The sequence below is a fragment of the Herpailurus yagouaroundi genome, unplaced genomic scaffold (genome assembly GCF_014898765.1).
Source record: "Herpailurus yagouaroundi ecotype Mexico unplaced genomic scaffold, PumYag 139, whole genome shotgun sequence".
NCBI lineage: Eukaryota > Metazoa > Chordata > Mammalia > Carnivora > Felidae > Herpailurus > Herpailurus yagouaroundi.
In genome coordinates this window covers 33,357,100-33,375,887 of record NW_024412394.1, presented here as the reverse complement: position 1 = coordinate 33,375,887, position 18,788 = coordinate 33,357,100, and the positions used below count along the sequence as shown (strand labels likewise).

The following is an 18,788-nucleotide window of genomic DNA, read 5'->3' as shown; positions in this document are numbered from 1 at the left end:
CAAAGGAATCTTTTTCCATCAGCCAAGATTGTTCACCAGCCAAGAAACCCTTGGGGCAACCAAGTTACCTATTAAATCTTGCTGAAGATCAGCAAGATCTAGAATTTGCTTCCTTCTGTTGGGTAACTTATAAATGAAGCAATAATATTGTGTATCCCAAATTCCAAATTCATTACCAATTACGGGCATATTAGATATTTTATTTTGGAATGTGTTGCATATCAGTTTACAGAAAAAGAATTCTAAAGCCAGCCGCCAAATTCCTCCTTTATGTCACTTGACAATGAGGCACGAAAAACAATTGCAACAGCTGTATATATCCTGAGATCATGAGCCATACACTTTATATAGAAACTGAGAATTTCAAAAGCTTAAAGCAGTTAAGTTAACCAACCTTTAAATAACTTTAAAAAATAGTTTCTTAAATTGTCAACCAAACCATAATTTTGATTAGAGAAAGACAAGATGAATAAATTTGATCTGTGACCCTAAGTTAAAGGAACCCATCTGTTAATGGTATCAGTTGAAAGTGGCACAAATACCATATGATTCCACTCACAAATGGAATCTAAAAAAAAAAAAAGAATAAACAAACAAAATCAGAACTATAAATGCAGAGAACAAACTGATGGTGGCCAGAGGGGAGGAGTGTGGGGTGGGTGGGGGCAAAATGGGTACAGGGGAAAGGGAGATATAGGCTTCCGGTTATAGAATGAGCAAGTCACAGGAATAAAAAGCAGAGCATAAGGAATACAGTCAATGATATTGTAATAGCAATGTAATGGGACAGATGGTAGCTATACTTGTGGTGAACATAGCACGGTGTATGAATTTGTCAAATCGCGAAGTTGTAATACACCTGAAACTAGTGTAACACTGCATGTTAACTATAGTCAAGTAAGAAAAATTTTTAAAAATCAAAGCACAGCTCCAGTCATCCAAGATGCTGAAAGGAAAGAAGGTTAAGAACAAGATGGGCAACCTTGTTCCTGCTGACATGAGGAAGCAGGAGGCCAAGAAGGTGGTCAATCCCCTATTTGAGAAAAGGCCCAAGAATTTTGGTATTAGACAGGATATCCAGCCCAAAAGGGACCTCATCCGCTTTGTCACCAATCAGGCTGCAGTGGCAAAGGGATATTCTCTATAAATGTCTAAAAGTGCCTCCCATAATTAACCAGTTCACCCAGGCCCGGGACCACCAAGCAGCCACTCAACTGCTTAAGCTGGCCCACAGATACAGACCAGAGACAAATAAGAAGCAAAGATTGTTGCTCCAGGCTGAGTAGAAAGCTGCCAGCAAAGGTGGCCCACAGATACAGACCAGAGACAAATAAGAAGCAAAGATTGTTGCTCCAGGCTGAGTAGAAAGCTGCCAGCAAAGGTGATGTCCCCTCTAAGAGGTCACCTGTCCTTCGAGCTGGGGTTAATACTGTCACCGTCTTGGTGGAAAACAAGAAGGCTCAGCTGGCGGTGATTGCACATGATGTGGATCCCACTGAGGTGGTTGTCTTCCTGTGTGCCCTGTGTTGTAAGATGGGGGTTCGCTACTGCATTATCAAGGGAAAGGAGGCCAAGCTAGGACATCTGGTCCACAGGAAGACCTGCACTACTGTCACCTTCACACAGGTTAACTCGGAAGACAAAAGAGCTGTAGTTCTGGCTAAGCAGGTGGAAGCTATCAGGACCAATTACAATGACAGATATGATGAGATATGCTGTCACTGGGGACGCAATATCCTAGGTCCACAGGCAGTGGCTCACATTGCCAAGTTGGAAAAGGCTAAAGAACTGGCCACAAAATTGGGCTAAGCATAAGCTGTTGAATTTTCTGTACATAAAAGTTACAAAAAGTTCTCTTTCAAAAAAAGTCAAAATAGCACAAAAAAGACACATTCTTTTTATAAAAACAGACAAATCCAGATTGCTTATCTGAAATAGATGGGCTCCAGTCATTCTTTGAAAGTTTCTTTTAGTTCAATATTTAAAAATTAGTAACAAAGATGTGTAAAACATATCTGTGGCAATCTCTAATTTCATCATCTTTGGTTTTTGAAAGATTATATATAATCTACTATTACCAACATATATATCATCAATATATAGTCTCCTTGAGGGTCTTTTCTATCTGTCCATCTCTCAGCCTCTTAATAGAGTGCCTTTTCATGGGGCGCCTGGGTGGCGCAGTCGGTTAGGCGTCCGACTTCAGCCAGGTCACGATCTCGCGGTCCGTGAGTTCGAGCCCCGCGTCAGGCTCTGGGCTGATGGCTCAGAGCCTGGAGCCTGTTTCCGATTCTGTGTCTCCCTCTCTCTCTGCCCCTCCCCCGTTCATGCTCTGTCTCTCTCTGTCCCAAAAATAAATAAACGTTGAAAAAAAAATTAAAAAAAAATAGAGTGCCTTTTCAAAATAGATATTTGATAATTTACATTGAGATATAATGGATGCTAATAATTTCTAAAGGGATCTCAGTGCACAGCTGAAAGGAGGAATTGCTATGAGAGAGAAGCTTAAAAGAAGATAATGAGAAAAATATATCATTCATTTGTTCAAAGACACTTGAGTGCCTACTCTTTGCTGATGCTCTGCTAAGCACAATGGGGGGATGGAGGAAAATATGATTAGGGCTTGAAGTATCAATAATACTTATCAATAATTAAGGATATAAGGTATACATATGATGTGTACTAGACACTAAGTAGGAAGAAAAAGTGAGTGACAATGAAAACATCTAGGACTTAAGGAGAAGTAGAAATCACTTGCATCTGAGAATGTTCTAAAGACTGCTCATAAATAGAGTGATGATAATTAGCATAGCTAAGTTAATAATTATCTAAATGGGCTGAAGGGAAAATAGAGTGGCAGGGATCAAAACTGATTCTCTGGATCCTGTCTGAATCTTATTAAAATTGTGTCAGGAGAAATATGACAGAGAGCCCATGACTAAAAGTTACCTTGCTTATATGCTATGATTTGCAAATTAATCAATCTCACAATTTGATCACTGTGATTCCTAAGAGTTTTGTATTAGTTTCATTTAGCAATTTTATGTTTATAGATTGTCATTTTTTTTTAATTTTTAAAGAAGCTCTTTATCTCTAAATTATGCAGCCTTTGTGCCAAAAATTTGGAAACATTCAGGTTGTTCAGTCATGGATACAAAACAACTAGCATGAAATCAAAGGGTCTGCGATAAAATATTTAGCTAGAAATTTAAAAGCCTAGTTAATATTTAACCCCAAAATTACATAATGATAATAATGATAATGAATGTGACTCATGATAACCATTAGAGTTTTATAAAATTAAATTAATGATGGTTTTAAAACATGAAATGATCATTTCAAGGGAAGAAAATTAGTTTTGTGTGACCATATGCTACAAATTGAGAATAGATTTAGAAAGTATCAAAAAGCACTGAAATAATACAGATACAAAAAAATCTTCTAGTATTTGACCGTTATCAAAAACTCAGAGATTCCCCACTGCCTAATGGTTATCCCCTTCCCACATTTCTCAGCATGGGATACAAGTCTTCCCCAACACTTTTGTCCCTTCTTGCTTTTCTAGTGTCCAACTCACCCAAACCCTGCTGGAGCAAAGTTACTTTATTTTCTTAAAAACTGCAAAGGCCTTCCCATATCTTGTCTTGTGCTACTGTAGTATAAACCTTTCTCCAAAACTCTGGATGGAGTAAGCCTGTTAAGGTCCAATAAACATACTACTTTTATCATGAAGTAAAATAGTCTCAGCTATGACAGCCTTAAATGTGACTAGACATTGTGCAATTTATAGAGAACACTGGGAAGAGTGTGGACAACATCTCAAACCAAGGAATACTTGGAAAACTCAACTACCAGGTATACTAGGACCCGTGAAACAGTGGATCAGAAGGAAAGGGAGGAAACTGGAAGAATAAGGAAGAATAGAGAATAAGGAAGAATAGAGAAACTGAAGTAGCTCAGGTTGTGTGTGTGTGTGTGTGTGTGTGTGTGTGCGCGTGTGTGTGTGTGTGCATGTGTGGTGGGGTGGGCATGGAAGGAGAACAAAGATGCAAGGAGCTACCAGGAATGTTACTCAGAGATGTTGTAAATTTAGACTTGTTTCCAACAGAGATCAATATTTTTTTTCAGTTTTGCTTGTTCTTTTTTAACTACTGCCTTATTGAGATGTAATTCACATAGAAAATTCACACACCACATTTAAAGTATATTATTTAATGGCTTTTTGTATATTCACAGGCATGTAAAATCATCCCCATAGTCAATTGTAGAACATTTTCATTATCTCAGAAAAGAAACTCCTTATCTTGTAGCCACCACTCTCTTGTATCCTCATCCCCGCAGACCTAAGCAAGTACTCATCTACTTCCTGTTCTATAGGTTTGCCTATTAAAGACATTTCATATAAACAAAATCATACTATTTGGTCTTGTGAAACAGGCTTATTCCACTCAGCGTAATGTTTTCAAGGTTCATTCATGTTTATCAGGGGTCAAATAGCAGATGGAAGCAATTAGCAGATGGATAATTCACTGGGAGTAGTGGGCAAGAGACCAGTTCCTAAAAAGGTCCACCCTCCCAGAACAACAACTTTGTGAGAGTTAATCAAGATGTGAGGAGCAGGTCTTGCTACCCAGGAAGGATTTCAACACTAAAAAGAATAAACAAAATGCGGACCTAGTTACATAGATGAGGCCAATAAAGATGGAGGCAGAGGAATCTCTCTTGACATCCAAAATAGGAAGCCTGTGGCAACAAAACAAAGTATTGACCAACTCAATTATTCTAGTCCCTTCCTTCCTCTTCATTTCCACATAATGGACAATAAAACAAATTAACAACAGTAAAAGCAAAGATCAAGAACAACACAGAAGGCTTGTTCTCGTTATTATAAACTATCAATACGATTATCAACATGAGAAATACAATCACTACAGCGCAAGTCTCCTTCATGAAGCAAGACTGATTTATCTAATTTGGAGAAGACGTATGTATTTTTCCTAACATCTGTACATTGTTTATATGTTAACAAACTTTCATAACTCTCTGAGTCTGTCCTTGTCAAAAAGATATTCAAAGTTCTTAAATGAAAATTTGATATAATGAAAGTATGTATGTATTGACTTACCAGATTCCCACTGATTTTACAAAGATAGGATATTCACATTGTTCAGGATGTTTTATAATTAGTTTACTGTTAATTTGAAAATTGGAAATCTTATATTATGAGGTATTCCAAATTTATGATGTGCTTATTTTACTATAAGGTTTTTGAAACTAAAATCAGCAATTGTTTGATAAATATAAATAGACCTTGGTATTCCTTAATGTCTCTTTGTATAAAGCTTTCACTTATCTAATTCAACAGCCCATGCTTTTTCTCCAATGTGCAAAGATTAGTTGTGGAGAAGGGTGTATATCACAGGCAGCTCATGTTAGTCTTCTAATTAATGTATGATTTTACATAAACATTTTTAATTTGACAATCTTTAAAGGCTATGACTAAGTTTATTATTGTTTTAATGAAACTTTTACCAAGATATATAATTCACATGTCATAAATTTCACCCTTTTAAATTGTCCAATTCAATGATTTTTAGTATATTTATACAGTTGTACATTAAATACAATTCTGCAATTCTAGAACATTTCATCACCCCAAAATGAAAGCCCACCTCAATTAGCAGTCCCTTCACATCTTTTCTTTCCTACAGCCTCTAGCAACTGCTAATCTACTCTCCATCTTATAGATTTGCCTATTCTGGACATTTAAAATTAAAATATATATATATATATATATACATATATATATATATATATATACAATTTGAGGCTTTTTGTGTGTGACTATTTTGACTTAGCATAATATTTCATGATTAATCCACATTGTAGCTTGTATTAGCACTTCATTTTCATAGCCAAATAATATTCCAGTGTATGGATATATTACATTTTGTTTATCCATTCATTAATTGGTGGACATTTGGGTTATTTCCACATTTGGCTATCATAAATAATGTTACTATGAACATTTGTGTACAAATTTTTGTGTGGGCATGTGTTTTTAATTCTCTTGGAGATATACGTAGAAGTGTAAGTGGTGGTTCTACAGTAACTTTGTTTCACTTTTTGAAGAACTGCCAAATTATTTTCTAAAGTGTCTCCACCATTTTCCATTCCCACAAATGATGTATGGGGGTTGCAATTTCTCCAGATATTTGTCAATAATTGTTATGGTCCATCCTTTTTATTGCAGTCTTCCTAGTGAGTGTGAAGTGGTATCTCATTGTGGCTTTTATTTGCTTTTCCCTAAAAACTAATGATATTAAGAAACTTAATTTGTTTCTTGGCCAGTTATATAGTAACTTCTTTGGAGAGATGTCTATTCAAACATCTTTCTCAGTTTTAGTTGGATTATTAACATTTCATTGGTGAAACGTGAGGATTCTTTATGTATACTGAATACCAGTTCCTTACCAGATATATAATTTACAAATATTTTCTCCCATTCTGTGGGTTATCTTTTCAATTACTTGATAATATCCTTTGAATCACAAATGTTTTACTTTTGATGAATTCCAATATATCTACTTTTAGTCATTGTAAATTGGTATAATATCTATGAAACCATTGCTTAATCCAAGGTCACAAAGATTTATTCCTATGTTTTCCACAGATAGTTCATAGCTTGATCTCCTACATTTAGGACTATGATCAATTTTGAGTTCATTTTTGTATATGATGAGGTAAGGGTAAGGTAGGGGTCCAAATTCAATCTTTGGTATATGTAATTCAATTGTTCCAACACCACTGTTGAAAAGACTATTCTTTTCCCATTCAATTATATTGACACTCTTGTTGAAAATCAATTGGCTATAAACGTAAAGGTTTATTTCTTGACTCTAAATTCTATTCTGTTGACTATATTTGTGTATTTATGTTAGTACCACACTGGCTTGATTGTTTTAGCTTTATAATAAGTTTTTTAAATTTTTGTTTTGCTTTATTTTATTTTAGAGAGAGACAGAGCATAAGTAGGAAAGGGGCAGAGAGGGAGACACAGAATCTGAAGCAGGCTCCAGGCTCTGTCAGCACAGAGCTGAACTTGGGGCTCAAACTCCCGACTCATGACCTAAGTCGGATGCTTAACTGACTGAGCCACCCAGGTGCCCCTACTTTATAAGTTTTTAAATGGAAATTGTGAGTCCTCCAACACTGTGTTTTTCAAGATTGTTTCAAGTATTCTGGGTTCTTTATATACCTATATGAATTTTAAAGCTTACAACCACAATTTAGAAGCTTTTTGTACATTCTTTGGGGTTTCCTATGTAGATAATGATGTCATCTGCAAACAAGAATAGTTTTGTTTCTTTTTTTTTTGTGATTTGTATGTTCTTTATTTAATTTTCTTGCCTTACTGCACTGACCAGAGCTTCCATTATTATGTTGAATGAGTGTGGTAATATGAACATCTTACCTTCTTCCTGCTTTTAGAGGGAAAGCATCCCATCACACCATTAAGTATAATTTATCTGTAGGGTTTTATTTTTTTAATAGATATTCTTTATCAAGATGAAGAAATTCTCCTCTATGCTTTGCTTTTCTTTGTTTTTTTACTGAGAATTTTGCCATGAATATGTGGTGAATTTTGTCAAATGCTTTTACTGCATTAATTGATATGATCATATGACTTTTCTTCTTTAGCCTGTTTATATGATAGATTACACTGGGTGATTCTTAAATATTGAACCAGTCTTGGGGCGCCTGGGTGGCGCAGTCGGTTAAGCGTCCGACTTCAGCTCAGGTCACCATCTCACGGTCCGTGAGTTCAAGCCCCGCGTCGGGCTCTGGGCTGATGGCTCAGGGCCTGGAGCCTGCTTCCGATTCTGTGTCTCCTTCTCTCTCTGCCCCTCCCCCCTTCATGCTCTGTCTCTCTCTGTCTCAAAAATAAATACAAACGTTTAAAAAAAATTAAAAAAAAAATATTGAACCAGTCTTACATACCTGGAATAAACCCCTCTTGTTTACATTGAATAATTCTTATTACAAATTATTTAATATTAAAGTATTGATATTTAAATAATTAATAATTTAATAATAAATAATAAATTAATATTAATTTAAATTGATTTAAATATTAATTTAATTTATTTAAATTTAAATGTTAATATTAATATTAATTTAAATAATCTAAATTAATATTAGATACCATATGTTGCTGGATTCTATTTGTTAATAATTTAAGAACTTTTACCTCCATTCATAAGGGACATGAATCTATAGTTTTCTTTTTTTGTACTGTTTTCTGGTTTTGATGTTAGGGTAATCCTAGCATCATAAGTTGAGTTGAGAAGTGTTCCCTTCTCTTCTGTTTCCTGAAACAGATTGTGTAGAATTGGTGCTAATTACTTTTTAAAAATTTGATAGAATTCACCAGTCAAACAATCTGGGCCCAGAGATTTTTCCAGTTTTAAAATTATAAATTACGTTTCCTTAATATTATAGAGTTATTATTGCTTTAGTGTTTTCATTTTTTAGTATTATAAAATAAATGTATATACATTTTAATTTTTAACCTTTTTTTCTTACTTTAAGATAATAAATTTCCTTATCTGACTTCATGGCTTCCACCTTCTTTTCTAGTAGATGTAGCAGGTGTTCTGGGCTTCTGCTCTACCTAGTTATTTCAATCTCCTACCCTATGAAAGTCCTACATTCTGAGTTTCTACCTTCACATATGAATACAGGCAAACTTCTCCCATCCAGCTTTTTATTTTATCTCAAATCACCACTCCCACTACTAGAATATTTACTCTCTTCTGAAAGGTATACTCCTATTCCAAAGAGGAAATATCAAGTGTTGACTTCTGTCTCTCTTGGCTGTCTTCAGATTTTGGTTGAATAACTTCTTTATCTGTTTTCTAATAAAGGGAAAGGGAAACAGACAGAGAGAGAGAGAGAGCGTACGTGCTCTAACTAGGTAATAATTAAGGTCTTTTATAGTTTTCAAATTATGTTATTCAATGTTTCTAAATACAAAATCACTATCTTTATTTTGGAGTCAATACCTCTCATTCTGTTATGGGCATAATAGCCCAAGCTAGAAAACTTTCAGTTGTTTGATTTTTTTTCCCACTCCTTTTACCTTCTGTATCAAATATGTTACCATCAATTTCCAATCATCTTTTGAAGAGTTCACTGGTCTCCTCTCTGTGGTTGGATATGTCATTTAGTTCTTTCCACTATTTTCTTTTTTTTCTTTTTTCTTCTTCTCTATAAGAAATGTCCTGTCCCTTCCTTCTGTTATCCAGAACCCCTTCCTATGAAATCCTATAGTATTGTACTTTATCATACAAGTATAGGTATATTATATAAATATATACACACATTTAATGTAAATATTATAAATATACATATTAAACAGATATACTAGAAGACATTAGTATACCTTCCTTCAAAATTTCTATCTTAAAAATCATACATTTATATTAAGATAACTCTATATTGGTAATGGCTTTATTGGAATTGTTCTCAGATGCTTGAGCATATATGTATAATTTTAACATTTTCAGGCTGAGAAATGTAATTTTAATACAGTTAAGTTAATCAAAAGTTAGGTCAATCAAACTGGCCAATAGTATCTTCATGTTTTTAAAAAAGTGCTAGTAAGAAACAGGTATTCTTATGTGGCTTTGTAACTCACTAAGAAGCAAATCCAAATGACAGCATTCTAAAATTATCATACTGAGGCAGTATCAACAGACTTAATGGATAGTTTGCCAAAATGGCCTTTGAATGACAATATTCTTTTGAATATATAAATTATATTTTACATTTTAATCACCCCAACCGGTGACATATTTTTCAAAACTAATTATTTGATATGTTATCTTCTCAAAAATCACAGAGTGTATGCTCCCCAAGGACAGATTTTCTGCCTCACCCATTTATATCCTGCATAATGCCTAACAGCTTAATTCTTCATAAGATGGCCAGAATGGACTCATTGACAGACATCTGTACAATGTGTACAGTGCTTCAGTGTATAATTCAGGAATCAGAGAGATGGCCCTGACCTAATGATTTTACATTATAAAAGATAAAAGTCTCTAAAATGACAAAGCCAAAAGCACTTTTTTAAAAAATGAAATGCTAAACTGCATTTGCAGAATTGCTTTTGGATCCTGGGATATACATGAAATGAATTTATGGAAAATACTGAAGTGATAGGTTTAATATTATGGTCTCAAGAGCTGTTAGGATACAAGTAAAACTAATCAATTTAGATTATTCAGTTTAGTTATTATTTTCACTTCAGGGGAATTCCTGAATCATTAAACTTAGTAATTTCTATAGCTACTATGGGTCTCTGATTACATGGCTCACCTAATGAAACAGTAAACAGATAACCAAATTAAAAACCCCCAAGGGTAAAAAAGGCTAGAATATTCATCTTTTCAAATTTCAAATATTTAATCAGGATTGTTAGCTGTCTAATGCTTAATGTCATGTAACTAAATTCAAGTACATATCATGAAGGCTTTTTAATACTTTATTTTTAAAAACATAACAATAGTTTTGTGATATTTAGAAGTGAAGGTTTATATGGAGACAATATTTTTATGTATGCATGCAGAGAGACAAAGTAAAATTCTTGAAGTTCAAGGAAAAGATGAAACTAAAATTGAACAACAGGTGCTTTCCCAATTTTGCATTTATGTTCTGTTCCGTTTGAGTAAGTGGACTTATATATCTTGAGTTCCTTCCTGAGTGTCAGTCACTCCATGCAGCCCCTCCCTTAATAAACCATTTGACCAGGACTGCAACATGACTCTGGGTAGAAGCTGACCTCATCAAAGTACTTCTCATCTAAAGCATATCTTTTGAAGTCTGGTGATTGGCTAAGTGGTGGGTAAATTTCTGTGTATTACAAAAGCTGACATGTGATTTTCAAAGAAGTAGAGGGAGGGTGCTATGCAACTTGAGAAGCATATCTAATTATATACTGTTATATTGGTAAAGAAATCATATGAGTTTGAACTCAGTGCAAACTGTAGAAAGTGAATCTCTATAAAGTCTTCCTAGTCAAGTAGGCCAATGGTTTTTCTCAAAAGACTGAGAAACATGGGTTAAACCATTGATAAAGAAGCTCTTTACCTATAGTAAAGTTTGCTTATTCTTTGATTATACTGATCAACTCTACTCAGTTTATTATAGTTGTTTGTTTTACTTCTTATTTTTTTATAGTTTACTCTTCCCTATTTTTTAAAATGTAAGTATAATTAGCATATAGTGTTATATTAGTTTCAGGTGTACATTATAATGATTTAACAATTTATATATTACTTAGTGCTCATCATGGTAAGTGTATTCTTAATCCCCTTCACCTATTTCACCCATCTTCCCACCCACTTCCCCTCCAGCAACCACCAGATTGTACTCTGTATTTAAGAGCCTGTTTTTTTTGTTTGTCTCTTTTTTCTGTTTGTTCCTTTGTTTTGTTTCTTAAATTATACATATGAATGAAATAATATGGTATATGTCTTTGACTTATTTTACTTAGCGTTATATTCTCTAGGTGCATCCATGTCTTTGTAAATGGCAAGATCTCATTCTTTTCTTTGGTTGAGAAACACTCCGGTGTGTGTGTGTGTGTGTGTGTGTGTGTGTGTGTGTGTGTGTGTGTACGTGTGTGTACGTGTGTATGTAAATACCCCATCTTCTTTACCCATTTATCTGATGATGGACACTTCAAGTGCTTTCACATCTTAGTTATTTTAAATACTGATGAAGTAAATATAGGGGTGCATATATCTTATCAAATTAGTGTTTTAAGGCACCTGGGTGGCTCATTTAGTTAAGAGTCCTACTCTTGTTTTTGGCTCAGGTCATGATCTCATTGTTTGGCTCAGGTCACGAACACATTGTTCGTGAGTTTGGGCCCCACATGGGGCTCTGTGCTGACAGTGTGGAGCCTGTTTGGGATTCTTGCTTTCTCCCTCTGTCTCTGCCTCTCTCTCTGTCTCTCAAAATAAATAAGTAAACTTAAAAAATAGTGTTTTCATTTTCTTCAGGTAAATGCCCAGTAGTGGAATGACTGGATCATATGTTAATTCTATTTTTAATTTTTTGAGGAAACTCCATACTGTTTTCCACAGTACAAATTTTGGAAATTTGTGGCTGTACAAATTTTCCTCCCACCAACAGTGCATCAAGGTTCCTTTTTCTCTACATCCTCGCTAACACCTGTTATTTCTTGTCTCTTTGATTCCAGCCATTCTGACAAGTGTTAGGTGATATCTCATTGTGGTTTTGATTTACATTTCCCTGATTATTATTGATGTGGAGCATTTTTTTCATGTGTCTGTTGGTCATCTGTATGTCTTCCTTAGGAAAATGTCTGAGTGTTCTGCCCATTTTTTAATCAGATTATTTGTGGGTTTTTTGTGTTGAGTTGTATAAGTTCTTTATATATTTTGGATATTATCCCCTTATCAGATATACCATTTGCAAATTATCTTCTCCCATTCAGTAAGTGGCTTTATCATTTTGTCACTGTGCAAAAACCTTTTATTTTGATATAGTCACAACAGTTTATTTTTGCTTTTATTTCCTTTGCCTGAGGAGATATATCTAGAAAAAGTTTCTAAAGCCAACATAAAAAACTTCCAGGAGTTTTATGCTTTCAGGTCTCACATGTAGATTCTTAACCTATTTTGAGTTTATTTTTGTGTATGATGAAAGAAAGTGGTCCAGTTTCATTATTTTGCATGTAGCTATTTTCCTCAGTACCATTTGTTGAAGCGACTTTTTCCCATTGACATTCTTGCCATCTTTGTCAAAGATTAATTGACCTTACAAGTGTAGGTTTATTTTTGGGCTCTCTATGCTGTTCCATTGGTCTATGTGTCTGTTTTTGTGCTGGTACCATACTCTTTTGATTACTACAGGTTTGTAGTATATTTCATTTTTTTTTTCAACATTTATTTATTTTTTTTGGACAGAGAGAGACAGAGCATGAACGGGGGAGGGGCAGAGAGAGAGGGAGACACAGAATCGGAAACAGGTTCCAGGCTCTGAGCCATCAGCCCAGAGCCTGACGCGGGGCTCAAACTCCCGGACCACGAGATCGTGATCTGGCTGAAGTCGGACGCTTAACCGACTGCGCCACCCAGGCGCCCCTGTAGTATATTTCAAAAGCTGGAATCATAATGCCTCCAGCTTTGCTCTTTCTCAAGATTCATTTTTTTAACTCGCAAATGTGAAATACCTGTAAAAATAATCTATACATATTTAGTTTAGTTGGTTAACATTTGAAAATTTATTCTGAAAATGAAAAATGTGTGTATAATACTCAATTCTTTTCTGCATCAAGGAGTTAAAGTACTGTCCTAAAGAAAAGGACATTGTGAATTAGGAGAGTGAACAGATTCTCCATGAGTGTGTAAGAAACACTCTCTATTCCTGCCATTATCTTTACCCGTGGAGTCTATACCTCATTCCATTTGTGGATCACAGAGTCTGTGGAAGTATTTGCACTGAAAATCCAGACTTCTTCTTGGAGTCCAATCCTGTACTTCAACCACTTCTATTTGATATTTATGTATAAAATAATACAGTGACACCTACATTTTTAAATCACTTAAACTAAACCTATGACAGGACACAAGAGTATTGTCCATGAGAAGGCATTTTGAACTATGTACATGCTAATTTCAGGTTCTACCGAATTTTTTTCATTAAACCAACCTATTTTTTACTTTCTCTAACTTCATATAGATGAAAAATATTTTAAAAAGAACATATCTGAAGCCAACTAAACTATATTGTTTTCAAAGGTGTGTCTTATATGAAGATATATTGTAAGGAGAATTTGACTTCCATTGTTTAAGTCCTCCAGAGGACATGAGAATTCACTCCTTGAACCTGGTGTCACAGCAAATATCAGCTTACAAACTGAATCAGGGCTTTAGTTTATGTTATAAACTGCTGAATATCATCAATTTGGCAACAATACATGTTTCACATTATTTGAAGCAAATTCTCATTTCAAACATTTTAGCTTGTAACCTTGTCTATCGAAGCCCTATTTTTTTGATAAACAGTACAATTTTTATTTACTGGAGATATAGGACTCCAAGAAGACTTTGCAGTAAAAGCTCAATAAATACTTGAGTTTGAACTGATTCAAAATTAATTATCCCTTTGCAGAAAAAGTGGTAATCCAGAAGTCTTTCCTGACTCTTCTAATCAAGGAAGATAAGAATCTAGGTATTAGATCACTCAACCTTTGCCTGATTCCTTGTGTTCAGTATTTATTAACAGCTTAATATGTGCTCCTAGGCAATACACATTCCCAAGGAGTCCAAGGTCTAGACCAAGAGAATTCAAGTAAACCAAATCACATCTCAGCATGCTGTGTGCTGCTCAGTCAGGATGATCAGTCAGGGAGGGCTTCTGAAAGTTGATGACCCTTAAGTTACTGTGTCATGGAAAACAGAAATGGGAGTGTAGGAAGAATTTGGTGAGGGAGGACTTTCCTGCCAGGAGCAACAGCTGATACAGTGTCTTAGAGACATAGGCAAAGAAGGTTTGTTCAAGGGAACTCCAAATGATTCATATGGCTAGAAAAAGATAGGATGGAGAAATAAATGGGGAGCAGTGAAAGGTAAGAACTCGATTTGCCACTTTGAGGAGTTTGGAATTAATTCTTAAGGTGATGAAAAATCATTAAACGTGTGTAAGTGGAGGGATAACATAATCTGGTTGGCACAGTCTGTTGAGGGCCCTAAATCATTCCCAGTGTGGAACAGAATGAGAGAGGCATGAAAGTTGCTGAGCCAATGCAGAAGGTGAAGCAAGCAGTTTAGATCTTTGCTATGAAGTACTAATAGTAGGCTTACCTTATCTCATGTTACAATCTCTACTTAAATTTAAATACCATGTCTCTTTCCCAGCGCTAACGTACTCAGTTGCCTTTCTCTGAACCCTGGCTTGCTGTGCTTCCCTATATCCTGTTGATTATTAATACTGGACAGGATGCACTCACTGCTCTTACCAAAGCCGCTAATGAAGATTGTGGGAGAGTGTTTCCTGGGAGGAAGAGCCCACCTTATGGTGCCAGGTGATCCTAAATCAGATCTTGGCTTTGTCAGTTTTAGCTATGCGGCCTTGTAGAACCCCTTAAAGTCTCTGAGCCGTGCTTTCCTCACCTCAAAAACAAAAAACAAAGAGCTATCTAGCAAGGTTGCGAGAATTGAAGATCATTTATGTAAGTCCTCTAGAAAAGAGTAAGCCGTCACTGAGCAGTACATGTATTTATTATTGAAGAAGAAATGGTATGAGTAAATTTCACATTTTTGAGTTGCTCTTTCAAAGACAAACAGACATTGGCGGGAGCTCCCAGTAGAGAACTGGGGCCAGGAACTCTCCTGTCACTCCGATTCTAGGTTATTAATGCTTCCAGGCAGCTAAGCAGCTGAACTGCTCTAGAAACCTATACAAAAGAGTCTTGGTTTTAACTATGTAATCAACCTGACAGGACCACAGCTGAAATAAATGTGAACATCGTGGCCAGGTGCCCTTGGGGACTCTGGAGTGGAATTAACCTCCTCACTGCCATTCACAGAATGCTCCAAGAAAGAGGTGGTTGCTTTGTCGTGGCTATTAATTTCAAACAGCATTTGTGCTCCCTAAGTGTGGTCTTGATCAGAGCCACTTCCAGAGAACAGAGAAAATGAAATGGAGACTGTCTGAAGCACTGATTCTCCCAGCAAACCTTTCAGAAATATCAAAGAATGCATGCAAGCAGAGTAGTTTAGGAGAAGGGAAGCTGGCACTTCTCTCCTATTTTCATATGAATATAATGATACAGCCCACACTATTGCTGAATGTGATGAGGTTATAATCCACAGTTTAAACAGAAAAACCTGGTTAGAGAGCATATAGGGAACTTTTATCCTGAGCAGTACAACACAGGAGATATGGGTGAAGGTATGAAGCCAGAGAAAGAAGAATGTCTCAGTTACTGGCTTCCAATTCACATTCATTTAGTACTTTTTCCCCCCTTTCTGTCCCTAAAGGCGAGAAAATCGGAGAAATCTTTCCCTTTGTAGCTACAGCTGGCATTTGTGCAGTGATCATTAGTAGAACATGTTGGCAGTGAAAAACAGGTTCAGCTTTTCCAGAACTGGCTGTCATTTGTGCCAAAAGCAAATAGGAATAGAAATAGTAACACCAATATTGTTATTAGTGTACCAGGAGTCAGCTAACTCTCCTGTGTCTACAGCTTTCCTGAGTCGAGGCCGGTATCCTAGTCATACCCGACCTCTGGACACCATTATGCGTGTGCAGTGGGAGAGTGAAGAGAGGCGCAGGGGAGGAGATGCAAAACCATCACTGAGTACGAGCGGCCAGCTTGACTTAGCAGCCTAGGACTGTTTACCTCTTTCATTGCAGGAAAAGCTTGAAAATCAAGCCCATTTTAATGGGATTATTAATTAGTAGAAAATTTCTGGGAAGCAATTTGGAGAATTTGGCCATATTTATCAATAGTCTTTTTTTTTAATGTTGTGTTTGATACAGAACATAATTTCTAAGAATATACCCTAAGAATAAATCATTTAAAATGCACACATAGATTTTTAAGTATAAAAGTGCTTATTATAGAGAGATTTTAATAAGAATAAAGCATTTTGAATAAACAGCAATCAACTGTTCATTATTGTCATTATCCATATTGAATACAGTCAACTATTAAAGGAATTTTATAGAACTTTAAGTGAAAAATACGTCTTGTTTAAATTTTGTCTTTTTATCACATTAAAGAAAAGAGATCCACTCAAGAAAGGGGGAATTCTACCCCCACTTACTTGTGATACACATGAAGTAAAACTAGCATGGGGAAAAAAAAAAGCTAATAGAATCTGGAGTCACTTTTGGAAAGGAGAGAAAATCGAAAGTCAGAATGATGGCTGATGACACAACACTAGAAAATCAGAAGAGATTCCTGCTCTCCCCACTAGAACAGAGTATTGTTAGGAGTATTAACCAAAGCAATTTAACAAGAGGGGGGAAAGTAAGTAGAATAAATATTGTAAAGTAGGTAACACAATTATTATTTAAGAACGATATGATTTTATATTTGTTAATTACAGGAAATCCTTATACAAGTTAGGAAAGCAATAAGAATTTGGGAAATTAAAACTTTAAAAAATTATCATATGATAAAAATCAGAAAAGGTAAACTAAGAATAAACATTTGAGGAAAGCACAGGAAGAGGATTCAGTGAGTGTGAATGGGGTCCTGTCCATACGAGAAGGGAGTGAGCTGAGAAGCCAGTCTGGCTTAAACTGAGCATGAGTGGTTGGAAATGAAAAAGAAAGCTGGAGACTTAAAATGGGGGCATAACATGTAGGGCTTTGTAAACCATGATTCACATTTTTTTTTCCTCCATAAGAGCAATGAAAAATTTATGAAGAGTTTTAAAGGAGACCATAATATAATATGTACACTCTGCAAGGATATCCTAGCTGCAAATGTGGAAGCCATTTTGAGATGAGCCACATAGATGGGGGAGTGGTAAGTTTTGGGTGGAGATATATGAGAATAGTATCTACAACAGAAAGAAATCCAGAGGAGAGATGTTAGTAGTTTAGAAGAGGGTGATGGTAGTGTGCACAAGAAAAACTAGAATAACCTAGTGATGTTTAGGAAATACGATTGATAGGACTCTACTGAGTGGAATGTGAGCATGAGGTGCTCAGGTGATTTCTGGGTTTCTGAACTGCACAGCTGTATAGATGGGACACCATTTGGGTGAGACAGAAAACACTGAAAAAATGTATAACTTAAAGTGCTTGAATTCAAAACTCAAATCTTTTCTTCTCAAAACTATTTTTCTAACATAAGTTTTAAGTCTATTTTGAAACTCAGAAAACTGGGGAATGATTTTTTAAATCTTTTTTCTTTTCTTCTTTTTTTTTTAATGTTTATTTATTTTGGGGAGAGAGAATGAGCAGGGGAGGGGCAGAGAGAGAGAGGGAACAGAAGATCCGAAGCAGGCTCTGCGCTGACAGCAGAGAGTGCCATGAAGAGCTCGAACTCACCAACCATGAGATCATGACCTGAGCTGAAATCCAACGCTTAAGCAACTGAGTCACCCTGGGGCCCCTCTTTTACTTTCTTAAGACATGGGCTAACATTGTCCAAAGGGGAATCATTAAAGGGCAGTAAAAGAATTACTATGAATTATAAATATATTTGTAAATATATGAAAATGTTATCATGTCAAATATAATGCTTTTATTTGGTGAAACTATAAGCAGTAATCTAACCATGCTCTCCTCTGAAGAAATACACAGAATTGATAAGGACAGCAAATTTTAGTTTTCCTTAAACACGATCGGAATGATTTCTATGACTTTGTATTTTTGCTATAGTAAGAAGAGAAAAAGAAAGATTAAAAAAAAGTCATTGGGGGAAAAATAGAGATGTTGCTTTTGTTTCAAATAAAAGGAAGGGGAAGAGGAAATGTGAAGTGGTAATCAAATGTTGGTCAGAGGTCAAGCAAGGTAAGTTCCCACTACATTTAGGAAATGGGGGGTCATCAGTGACCTTGTGGAGGTCCAAGTCAGGTTGTATGGAAAGCACCAGACAGCAACAGCTTGCAAGTGTCACATGATAAGGTGGTGACTGAAGTGTTTTGACAACTTTGTTGGAAGGTAAAGTAAGTGATAGGAGGTAGGTAAAGAAAAAATGTGAAGTCCAGAAATTTGTTGTGGCTGTTTAA

At 35.6% G+C, this 18,788-nt stretch overlaps 1 protein-coding gene and 1 long non-coding RNA gene across 5 annotated transcripts in view; both read left to right on the top strand.

Annotated features, from left to right (window-relative positions):
• Window positions 1-943: 943 nt before the first annotated feature.
• Window positions 944-2,116, top strand: LOC121030045 (60S ribosomal protein L7a-like). Its single transcript, XM_040474603.1, has 2 exons — window positions 944-1,126; window positions 1,366-2,116. The coding sequence occupies exons 1-2, from the start codon at window positions 944-946 to the stop codon at window positions 1,807-1,809; spliced, it is 627 nt and encodes a 208-aa protein (XP_040330537.1). The 3' UTR covers window positions 1,810-2,116.
• A 12,272-nt stretch (window positions 2,117-14,388) lies between these two features.
• The window catches only part of LOC121029657 (uncharacterized), a 92,357-nt gene continuing 87,957 nt past the window's right edge, over window positions 14,389-18,788 (top strand). Inside the window, exon 1 of one of the 4 annotated variants that reach the window (XR_005789822.1) lies at window positions 14,389-14,665. This is a non-coding gene — a long non-coding RNA (uncharacterized LOC121029657). The remainder of the gene's footprint in view (window positions 14,666-18,788) is intronic. The other 3 variants (XR_005789825.1, XR_005789824.1, XR_005789823.1) reach the window with 3 other exon arrangements.